General features: G+C 41.9%; 1 protein-coding gene across 4 annotated transcripts in view; it reads left to right on the top strand.

Annotated features, from left to right (window-relative positions):
- LOC147305919 (uncharacterized) overlaps positions 1-8,199 on the top strand; it is a 47,655-nt gene extending 39,456 nt beyond the window's left edge. For 3 of the 4 annotated variants that reach the window (XM_086276133.1, XM_086276134.1, XM_086276135.1), the window contains 7 exons: positions 852-906; positions 1,069-1,159; positions 1,283-1,686; positions 2,044-2,196; positions 2,581-2,742; positions 4,080-4,220; positions 7,269-8,199. In XM_086276133.1, coding sequence (XP_086132259.1) covers positions 852-906; positions 1,069-1,159; positions 1,283-1,686; positions 2,044-2,196; positions 2,581-2,742; positions 4,080-4,220; positions 7,269-7,781 — 1,519 coding nt within the window. In that variant the 3' untranslated portion in view covers positions 7,782-8,199. The remainder of the gene's footprint in view (positions 1-851; positions 907-1,068; positions 1,160-1,282; positions 1,687-2,043; positions 2,197-2,580; positions 2,743-4,079; positions 4,221-7,268) is intronic. The other variant, XM_086276136.1, reaches the window with a different exon arrangement.
- Positions 8,200-11,568: the final 3,369 nt, after the last annotated feature.

Here is an 11,568-nt window from a genome sequence, read left to right as displayed (position 1 = left end):
GTAGTGTTAAATTGTAAAGAAGATGTAAGCTTCTGATTTTTAAGATGTAAGGTTCTTTTAAATTCCAAAGATTGCAGTGGATCTGACTTTATGCCTTCACGTCATTTTTACCTTAAACCCTTCTGCTGTGCCATGTTATTATGAAAAGCTCCAAGGGGAGCTCTCTTCTCGTGGTTTCCTTGGGCAATGATGGCCATATGTTTGAACAAAAGATTTCCAGCTTACTAGAGGAGATAATATCTAGCTCCAGTGACATGGATCTGCCACAACTTCCCGTGGCACCTTTTATATTCAGATTTATTTTAAGCGACTTGCATAATAAGAAGGTGCAGTGTATGGTTTCTGCACCTGTTTGCAGCGCTCTGTTTTGCAGCACAGCAGTAAGAGCTCAGATCTCAGAGGTGGGGGTAGAACTGTTGTCACATTTGCACCTGCACCTAGGAGCTCTTGTCTTCTCGTCACACTCTCAGCCATATCAACTGTTTCCTATAGATACAGCCTCCGGGGATCCACAGTGCACTCCATACATTTGCTTCACGAGGTTAATGCTAGAGGAAAGTAACGTGAAATTGCAAAGAGAATCGGCACAAAGCAAACAACATATTAATAATTGTGAGCTTGCCTGCTCTTATCTTGAAAAACAAATTGCAGTGAAGGTCATTCTCCACTTTGGCAAAAAAGCCTGAGTCACGCTCGTTCAATGTTTTACTGGGCTCTTGTTATCAACCGAGGACTTTTATGCCCTAACCAGAGTTGGATGCTGATAGTATCTATCTGCTCTGAGTGTGTGTGTATATTCTCTTTCTGTCCACTGGCTTCTGTTGACCTTCTTCACTTTGATTTTGTGTCAGGAAAAGCAAAAGCAAGCACCCTCCGGCCGGGGAGAAAGGGACATCTGTAAATATGGTGAGACATCTTTTCATTATTCTATCTTTTCCTCCCTTCTTCGTTTCCTCTCTCCACTTCTCTATCTGCCACTGCTCTTTTTCCTCCAAGCTAAGTACAGATGCACATGCATACGTTTGCATGTTTTACGTCTGTATTAACAAGTCCATGTGTGCACGACAGCAGGGTACCCTTCGCCACCCAAAACTCAACTCCATGAGTAAATCTGACACCAGGCTCCATGAGATCAATCGCTTTCCCTGCAATGGAAACTGTAAGTGGTGGCTAACAGCTCTTAAGTGATAATAAATGATATACTACAATAAGCCGTTACACTGTTTCAGCCATGACACAACCATCTCCTTACGCTTCTCCCTCATCTTTCTCTTTTGCGCAGCTGTTAGTAAGAGCCGTCCAGCTAGTATGGACCTCCTGCTTCTCCACAGTCGCCGCTCCCAGACGGATCTGAGGCCCTCCCACGGCCGACAGCTCCCCCAGATCCCCACCAGTCCACAGAGATCTGGCCAGGGGGGAGAAGGGGAAACGGGAGGGGAAGGGGGAGGCGGAGGAGGAGGAGGCGAAGCAAGAGATCACACCTACACTGAGGTGGGCCTACGCAATAACCCCACCCCTACCCACTACCTGGATGATGGCCTATATGAAAGCGTAGGTGTCCGGGAAGGCCCAAAAGTACCCTCTGCCCCACCAACCACATCAGCCAACGCTCCAGCTATAGCCAGGGCTCCTCAAAGCCCCTCTACTCATGCCAGCGGAGCTCGGAGTGGAAACGGGCACGCAAACGTACGTACATGCATTTTAAATAGCTGTAAATATAAAGCAACTTGCTCACGAGCAATCATGCATTCATGTACATTTCTCCGAAAAACATCTGGGGAGGTACATGCACTAAGCAGTTTAACAGCAGCTATTAGTCACGTGAAATAAAATGTGCCGCACAAGAACCAGTATTACAACTAAAATCGCTGTTTGTTTGCATATAGATGGCTTGCATCATTGCCTTGTTCATGCAACATTAGCTTAGGGTGCTTTGCATGTAATTTTTGTGTGTCTGTGTGTGTTTTTGGATGGTTGACGCTAATAATTTTAGGCAATGCTTACATGTTTTCTCTGTTCCCATTTTATATTTTTTACTCCCAGGGTGGCAGAGGGAATGACACTATTAATGGACCAATGACGGGACGAGGTAATGGAGCAAGTGGGGTCAGTAGGTCACCTCTCTCTTCTGTGAATTCCCTGGCTGTTCAAGATCCATCTTTAGCCGAGTATGCATCTATACGAAAGTTTAGAAAGGTAATTACATTGATTTGTTTTTATCAGTGTTTTAAGCTGGTATCTTTTAAAATTAAAGAGGTGGCGTTTCCCTCATTAAAGCTATGAGTAGGGAACTATTCTAAGTCAGTTTAGTATAAGGAGTAAATCTTTAATCATTTACCTGCATTCACTTTAAAACTTCCAGCAAGCCCAACCTGAGGTAATAAAAGGACACAGATTCAGCTGTACATTCATGTATCTTGTTACCTACTGTGACTAATGTAAGAAAACACACTAATTGAATTCATTGAATAAAGACGTTCGCTTTCAATCTTTTACACTGCTTTTTAAAATCGTCTATTATATTAAAAACTTTTATTAAAACTGCATATAATGTTTTCAATGATGATTCAAAACCTCAAGGCTGACAAGATAAACAGGAAGGAAAACAACGGCGCCGACAGCCAGTCAGACAGCCAATCGAGCGTGAGTGATTCACCCTCTGCTGGTCCTCCTCCACTACATCGCAGTCAAGAGTTTCCACGGAAACAACTGGAGCCATTTCACCTTCACTCCTTCCCAAAGGTAGAGAAATTATTGAATCAGAATGCTCTATGCGACCCATCATAACGCCCAACTATCCACCCACTTTTCCAAACTGTAAGGCTGTCTGATTACCACCAGGGGGCACTGTCCACAAACAAACAGCTTTCTAAAATCAGATTGAAGATTAGTATTCTTGGATTGCTAAAAAATTTTGAAACAACAGCAGAAGTGATCACGTTCACCACATCACTGACCTCAATAAGTTCTGTTTTTATTGTTTTGTATCCTATCTTAATTGTATTTGTTTTATTAAAATTGTTGCATGTGCCAGTTGGGATGTATTCATAAACACCTATGAGCATGGGGATGGCTATTACTGTGTTTTTAAGGAGATTTATTTAAGGGTGTTTAAAAAATGCATGTGCATGTGTGACTCTTTCCCTCCTTTGCACTTTGCTGTGCAGCGCAGTAATATTGAGTAAAGGGTGGAAAGATAGATTATGTAAGAGTTTGGCAGGCTGCCCAGCTTTGTGTGTATGTGTGTGTGTATGTATATATATTTAATATATATATATGTCCTGTTGAATCTATCAGCAAGTCTGTCTAGAAACGGCTAACAGGTAGCCAGCAGCCAGAGTGGGAATAAATATTGTTCACATATTGAAGCCATTTACTCTGCCCAGGCCTCTATTACTCACTCTGACTGAGGAACAGGAGGAACATATAAAAGTTTAATCATCCTTGATCACATGTGTACACACCACTACATGATTTCTAATTGGTTTTTCATCACCAGTAGTTACTGCGTCCATTTTAGTGTTAGTTTCCCACGCGTCTTCTGTTTCTTAGCATGGAAACAAATAGAATGGCATTGTTCACATAATTTGATCGAATCTATGCAACTGTGAATTCAGTTGTAGGAATTGAAGTTTAAGAAGGTCCTGTAATTTTGTAAAACAGAGATTTTTCTTAGCTGTTTTCCCTAAACTCTTGCTAAAATTGCCTCCTCCTCCATTTAACTCTTACAGGCAGAGTTAAATGGAGGTTGTGTTTTCGGAGGCATTGTCTGTGTGTCAGTGGGTCTGCCTGTCTGTCAGCAGGATGTCTTTGACTGAAGGGATTTGCATAAAAGCTTGTGGAAGAGTTGGCCACACAACAAGGAGAAACTGATTAACTCACTCCAGATAGAATCCATTGCTTGGCACTAGTTTACACCTCTAAAGCATTTTTCAAAAATAACTATACAGCTTATTTTGAAATAGAATTGTTTTTCAAAAGCCTGCTATTTGTTACATGTTGTGATATGTACTTTTTGCAGCGCTTAAAGATTGTAAATGCAATATTTGCCTGAGCTCTTACTTTGATTTTCCTAACAGGAAGCAGTGTTCATGGGCAATGGGGAACAGTACATCTGGAAGCCTCCAGAGGACAACGACATCATCACCTTGCACCCACCTCCACATCACCCACCTGGGGAGAATGAACAGGGACACCCATCGCCTCCAACTGCAAAGGAGGTAGTATGTGTGTCTGTGTATGTGGTGGGAGCTGAGGGAGGGACTACTAAAAAGTAAGGGCTACAAGAAGATGGATAGATAGACAGGTTTCTGATTACTGCTGTGTTTACCGAAGGGGGCGCCCATCTCATATGGCATGCCGTCATAGTACTGCTGCCCTGTGACCTGCCTGTCATACAAGGTTTCTGCTTACAGGCAAAGGTTGCGTGACATGGATCCAACACCCTGCTTGCGTGAACCCTGACCCTAATCTCCAGCCCCTCCCCCCACTCATCTATCTGCCTTGAAAGTATGAGCAGACAGATCAGACATGAGTATTGCTTGCCCTGAAATAATTAATAATCTCTTCACATTCATGGAGATGCTTGTTATATGCTAGATTTTGGTTGGGTTTTTTTCGCTTCATCAATCCAAGACCATGACCTCGACTGGGTCAGCATATGTCTGGTGGGGGAAGGAGGAAACCTGCGCTTTGCCAGTCATGTCAGATACTCCACCGCATGCGTTTCTGCAGAGCAACGCCACCCCCACTTTTCCACTCTCGGTCCCCTGTCTCATCTTTTCTCTCTGCTGGATACAGAATGAAGTGAGAGAATTGCAAGTTGTGTAGGAAATTCTGTTATGCCCGAGGGGCTGGGGGAGTCAGTCCAGCTAGATGGACAGACCCCTGTCTATAATTAGTCTGTGTTTAACACAACTTCTCTTTTTCCATTCCATTCACCAATCTTTTCTATCATCTTCAACAGGCCAGGGATAGTTTCTGTGCAGTAATAGTTTCTTAATTTTGACAACAAAATAAAACTTTCTTGCATTAAGGATGAGGAAAAAAGGATGAACTAAAATAAAGTATGGTTGTATCCATATTGTCTATCTGTAGGCATGTTCAGAACAGTAGAGCAGCAGTCCTGACAAGTTTAAAGCTACTGCTAAGTTTCTTGTCTACGCCTGTGTTGAGCCACACAATGCTGTTGAATGCTGTATGTGGAGACGAAGAGGTTACGTCTCAACTGTTTGGCTTCACTTTAACTCCTCTTTTTGCAAATCAGACTGATACACAGAGCAGCTGGCCTTGAATGCATCCTGCTATCTCTTTTTCTTTTTTTTGTCTTTTACAGACTTTTCTCTCTTTTTAGCGGCTGTTTTTCTGTTTTCAGTTGCCCTAACATGCCGATATACTTTGTATCCTCTAGAGTTTGTCAGTTACAATCGTCGAAAGGTGTTGGATTTCCACTCCCGACTAAATCTCCTCCTCTTTTCTGGCGCTCTCTTCTTCTGCTCCACTCCATTTGTGGCTATTAGGAGGCGCTGCCTTCCCCAACCAATCGCATTGCATGAAACATGTCTTACCAGATGAATATCAACTGCTAGAAGACTGTTTGGAAACTTGCGCCATATCTGCTATTCATAAAGTTGATCACACACAGATGCATCATGCATATGGCTGTTTCCACTGCAAATCAGCAAATGCAGAAAATAAATTTGTGACTTAGCGAAGCCTCGGTCTAAGCAGAGTGTTCAAGCAATGCCAGAAACATAACAAAAAGGAGTACTGGGTGAGGAAGGAGAAAAGAAAACATACAATGTGCAGGCTTCCTCAACAGCTGCAGATACGAAGCCCAGTTTTGAAATCCCCATCATCTTGTGACTTCCTTCCTCTGCAGCAGAGCTGCAAATTCTGTGTGCACACGTGTGCATACGCTTGCACATACACACACACAGGCACACACACACACACACACACACCACATTGGCTGCACACACTTACACCATACGCTAGGGTCTTTGTTTATCCAAAAAGGTCACAAAAGAGAGATTTGTGGGGGGAGGGAGTGTGCATCGCTTGAAATCTCTCAGAGATAGAACCAACAAACAGAGGAGAGAGAGAAAGATTTACAGACAGTGAAAGTGATTTACACTTAAAGTGTATTTCAAAGGGACGGTAAATATGTAAGACATATAAATGCAAGGTGAGCACACGCACAAAGAGCACTGTCTCTGTGTTCTCAGGTTTCAGTTGTTTGGGAGTGCACAAAAACAAGACTAATCTTGCTCCGCGTGTAAGCGTGTACATGTCTTTGTGTGTGTGTTTGTGTGTGGGGGTGGACACAAGAGTTTGCATAGCCAGTGTTTCTCAGGGCCAGTAGATCAGAGCTGCTGGCCTGGGTGTGAACATGGAAGGTAAACAAGACCATGTCCCACAATCCTCTGCTCTTATGCTTCTATTGTGGGGAATTCTGATAAACCAGTGTCGTGACCTCTGGTATTTCTGTGTCAAAATTGCATAAGACCTCACACATGGCCTTAAGTGGCAAATTCTAGATGTCCGATTTTCTCATTCGGACATCTGCATATGCAGTATGAGCTCACTCATACTGCATATGCAGTCATGCTGCACGCACATGCAGAGCACGAAAAAAAAAATGCACATAAGCAAATAAGACGAGAACAAAGTCCATTAATGAGCACAAAGCTTTTTTTTTTTTTTTTTGCAAGTTGGCTGTGATCCAGCTCTTTCACACTATACTTCTGTTGCCAAAGCAGTCGTGGTGAAACTTTAACAGGTTCGTCCACTGCACAGTTAATGCTGCCTCTCGGCCTAGAACTTAACGGACTGATAACATAGTTTACTCTTTCTTATCCTGCCCTGTAAAAAAAAAAAAAAAAAAAAAAGGTCAGGTCACAGCACAGAGCTCTGTCAACACATACACAAACTGTTGCATACGTACACAGTCCAGGCTCGGACAATTATTATTTGTCTGAGCCTGTAGTATATACAAAACGACTTATTCACAAATTATACCTTTATATCTGGAATGCATACAGAAGTGGACAAAAACGGGTAATTACAAAAATATTGGAGCTACATATAGATAACTCAGGAACTGGGAAAGAGGTGACTATTTAAATGCCAGTGCAAGTGTGGTTACGGACTTTCACCAACACATAGCTTCTATTTAAGGAGCTGTCATCAGTGGACTACAGGATAGAGTTGTAGTGCAGCGTTATTAACTAACAACATCTTCCTTCTCCTACTGTGTGTGTTCTCAGATTGCAGACACCTACTCTATCGTATGTAAAACCCAGAAAAAGAAACCTCCTATGGAACACAATGGAGCCAAGACCCTCCCACGATCCTTTGGTGGAGATAGAGGAAACATGGGTTCTCGGGGCCGAGGTAGGGGAGTCCAGAGCCAAGCACGTTCGCAGGAGGAACCCTGCTACGAGCCTGTAGGAGACAGGTCCTGGTCTTCCCCAGTGGCTGAGTCAGACCCTGCATACGCGACTATCGACCCACACCGGAAACGTGAGCAAGGGGGAACCAATAACAGCACAGCTGGGGGTAGTGCCACTCTGAAGAGAAAGAAGCAGCAGCAGCAGCAGCAGCAGCAGGCAACACCAGCAGCACCTCAGGCCTCAGGACCAAGCACCCTTCCTACTAGAGGCCTGCCTGGTGGGGAAAACTTCTATGAGACCATCAGTGATGTGAAACAAGGGGGCAACAGCACTACCACCATCTTTACTTTCAATGATGGCATGGAGATGTATGTCACAGGCCTGTAGCTGACTGACAGGCAAAAGGGCCCAGAACCCACTGGTATAGAGTCTGGAGATTTTCCTGTTTACAGAACAACAGGTTGCTGTACATAGACACAAGGCCCTCTATAGTAAAACAACATGAGGATCCATTTTGTGTTGAAATCAGGTACAAACAGGGTCTTTATCCAGGTTCAGACTTCCTTTGATTGGTCTGTACTTAAGAACCAGCCTAAGCCTAGTCCAGCCCAAATATGGACTAAAATCATTTGAAAAAACAAACAAACAAACAAATAAAACTGGGATAGAGATCTTCAATCTGCTGTGTCACTCACCATAGTCACCTGTTTGTGCAACATTTTCCATAATATCTTTATTTTTATATGAAAACTCTTTAAAGCATATGTGGTGTAACTCACAACCTCAGAAGAACACACTTATATATATATATATATATATATATATATATATATATATATATATATATATATATATATATATATATATATATATATATAATACTCTGTCCTGAGTATGATAAAATATAATATAAAGAAATGTGCATGCATTGTGCAACTAAAAACAGTAGCAGTGAAACTGGCTATATTGTACAAGGAATGTGAGGCACACTGTAACGTATTGTCCACAGTATACACACACAAACACACATGTACACGCCTCCTCTTAAGCACATGGATGTCACAGAGATTTGCGGTGCTATCTCTCCCTAAAATAAACACTCGAAACAGATTTTCATTGTGCGCCGACCTGTTGCCTGGAAGACGCGATTGAGGTGTTGTGTCCAAATACTGGCTTATGATTTGTAGACCTGTTTAAATGTGAAGGATGTTGTCCTCAGAAATGATCCAACCCAAGCTTTTTAGCAGTTTTTGGTAATAGCCCACTTAATAATCACGACGCATATGTTTGGCTCGATAGTGTAACCTCCACTTGAATGAAGAGATTAGCTAAAAATCCACCTAAATTTGACATCTGTAGCTAGAGGCATGTTGACACACCCCAACACACACACACACACACACATGCACACATATTTGGCAGTGATGCAGGGAAAAGTGATCAGGTCAGGGGTATTGAATGGCTTGTGATATGGATGATAGATTTCACAATGCAAGACTTTTACAGTATTATTGTGAATACAGAGAGAAAAATATTTTCAAAAAAAAAAAGGAAGTGAAAGAGTGTCCAAAATAATACAGGATGCTTCATCATGCGCAGTTAATGTCATATCTTTTGGGCACTGTAAACATCTGATTTTATGACCATTGTAATTTAGCGCTGGACAGCTGCAGGACTGCTGGGCTTATTTGTGCATTATTGTGCCGTAAAAAGCACAGCTCTGATTCGTTTTCTGGACTTAAGTTAAACCCAGAGCTCCCGGTAGCTTACCAGATTTAAGTCTTGTGGTTGAAATAGCAACAGAAGTCTTGGATTCCAAGGAAAATAAAGAGCTGGGCATAAAAATGACCAGCGAGTGTCTTTTGGAAGTTTGCCCCTCTCCCCACCCATGTCTCCAGCCTCTGTCCTGAGTTTGCTTCCATTATAAACAATGTCTTTCCCATGTAGCTGTGGGGAAACATTGAAGAAAAAAAAGGAACAGAGGGGAAAAAAACAAAATATTTGAGGCTTAATAAATGGGCATAAAGATATGAAGTGAAGAGGGATACAAACTTGCTCGCTGGCTGAGAGTAATAAGATGTATTTGATCTCACTGTGAGACCAAATGCAGAGAGAAGACAGGTTTAGTAAGGTTAGTAAATTAAATTAATAATGTCAGAAAGTATGTAAAAACAAATGCACTCTGTATTTTAATGCACTGTTTATTTTTTCTTACCTACTGACAATTCTATTGGTTGAATAGCTCATACCACTGCCATAAAAACAGTATGTTTATGTTGTTGGTGCAATATTTCCTGCTTGGTCAAAAAAAAGTGCATGCTTTAATATATCGAGATGAAAAATATTGTGGTACATAACTGATCTTGTTTGTTAATCTTTTCTGTTGTACTTTTGTTTTTCTTTTTTGCCATGTGACTCAAAGCAGTTTTTCCAAAGCAACAACTTGGAGGAGCAGAGCAAGAGAGCTAACAGGGAGGAGCCGCTGGGAGTTTAGGGTAGAGCTGTGTTTATTCTCTGCTCTGGGGGAGCAAGAAAGTGTCATGTTGAGGGGGTGGGGGGTGAGGGTGCACACGCAGTATAAAGCTGGATGAGGCTCACTGCAAATGGACACAGACCCACAGGACACTCCTCCTCTTTCTCCTCTAGTGTGTGCACAGAGAGCAACATTCAACCATGTGCTTCTCCAGTTTAGGGGAGGAAGCACATTTTGCTTACATTTGGTCAGCTCTTGCATAATGCTCCCTTTTCCAGCTGTGTTCATTCTATAATACAGACCTCTTTTTCCTTAGCTTCACCTTCCTCCCTCGCTGTGCAGGTGAGGTGTTTGATGTGCTATTCTGAGGGACTGGGAGCGAAATGGAAGTTGAGGAAGAGGGCAGAGGCTGTGGGTCACGCCAACCCCAGTCCGATATCAACAATGCACCCTCGGCTCAACTATTATCTAATGTGAGAAATGGCCAACAGCTGAGACGCTTAACAAGCTCCGCTGAAGCTTCCCTTAAACAATGCCGGCTGGAAGCCGCTATCGCACTTAATCCTTTTTCTTTGGCTGTCACCTAATGTGTCACATTTCCTTTATCCCGAGAGGAAAAAAAAGCACTGATGGATATGTTTGGTTGTTATACACACATCGAGACAGATGTTCATTGCACAAATACAGTATGATGATGTAAATGTGTAAAATACACTGTTGCTGTTCTGATGTTGTTGCAATGTAACATACAGTATACATTTGTTGAAAAAAAAGAGATGGTTGTCACAGACACATTGTACTTTGTGGATGCAAAATCTTTCATGCTTTCCATGCAGATACAGACCCTGTTTCTTAATTGTCTTCTTATATAAATATGGGCCAATACTGCTGTGACAGCTGTAGCCAATGTTGTATGTTCCTAAAGCACAGGTTTTAGTTTCAAAATAATTCATATATTAAAATATAGTGTGACAGTGCAGATACTGTATGCAGAAGATTGTAATGTTTTATATTAACCTTCATAAAACATTAAAGTGAGTTTTTACTTTTCTAATAAAGTGGCACATCAGAAAGTGTTTGTTTTGCCTGTAGTTTCATTGCTTTGTGACAGCTTTCAAACTACACCTGGTTCCTGCTCTGCAGCGGCCTCTCATTTGAAAGTGCAGCTTACAAGAAAATGCTTTTTTGTGTGAGAAATTAAGCAATACAGCAGGAACAGCTGGGAGGTGTACTGTGTCGTTCAATAACAGGAGCTATGCTGAATGAAGAAAGGTTGCTGAAATCTTTTTTTTTCTTTCCGACCACACTCAAAAGGCATTTTATAAAAAGGAAGCAGACACATGGACGACATATAAAAATAGAGGAATATGACCTGAAACCTCTCGTGCAATGCAGTGCAAGTCAAGCTTACGCAGATTTGAATTAATCACCATAAATCTGTACCTTGCTTCTGCAAATGACCTTATTTACTGCAGTGAGTTGCAGTGTTTCATGCTACTGTGTCCGGACGGTGTTAGTTTTCCAAAATGCTAACTTTTGAATTAGCATACATTTCCCCATTAATGCAGGCCAAGTCACTTATAAGGAGAAAGCAGTGTATGCATTTTTTCTATAATAACTCGCCTACAATGAGAAGTTCAGGTGTAATAGTTTGCAACTCGCTAAAGTGCTATTTGAATTGCAAAATTATAAATGCGCAGT

This window comes from Aulonocara sp. 'chitande type north' Nkhata Bay, linkage group LG20 (genome assembly GCF_057382095.1).
Source record: "Aulonocara sp. 'chitande type north' Nkhata Bay isolate Kocher_YH1m ecotype deep benthic linkage group LG20, A_spYH_male_GT1.1, whole genome shotgun sequence".
NCBI lineage: Eukaryota > Metazoa > Chordata > Actinopteri > Cichliformes > Cichlidae > Aulonocara > Aulonocara sp. 'chitande type north' Nkhata Bay.
Note: the sequence above shows the minus strand (reverse complement) of the source record. Positions and strands in the feature narration are given on the sequence as shown.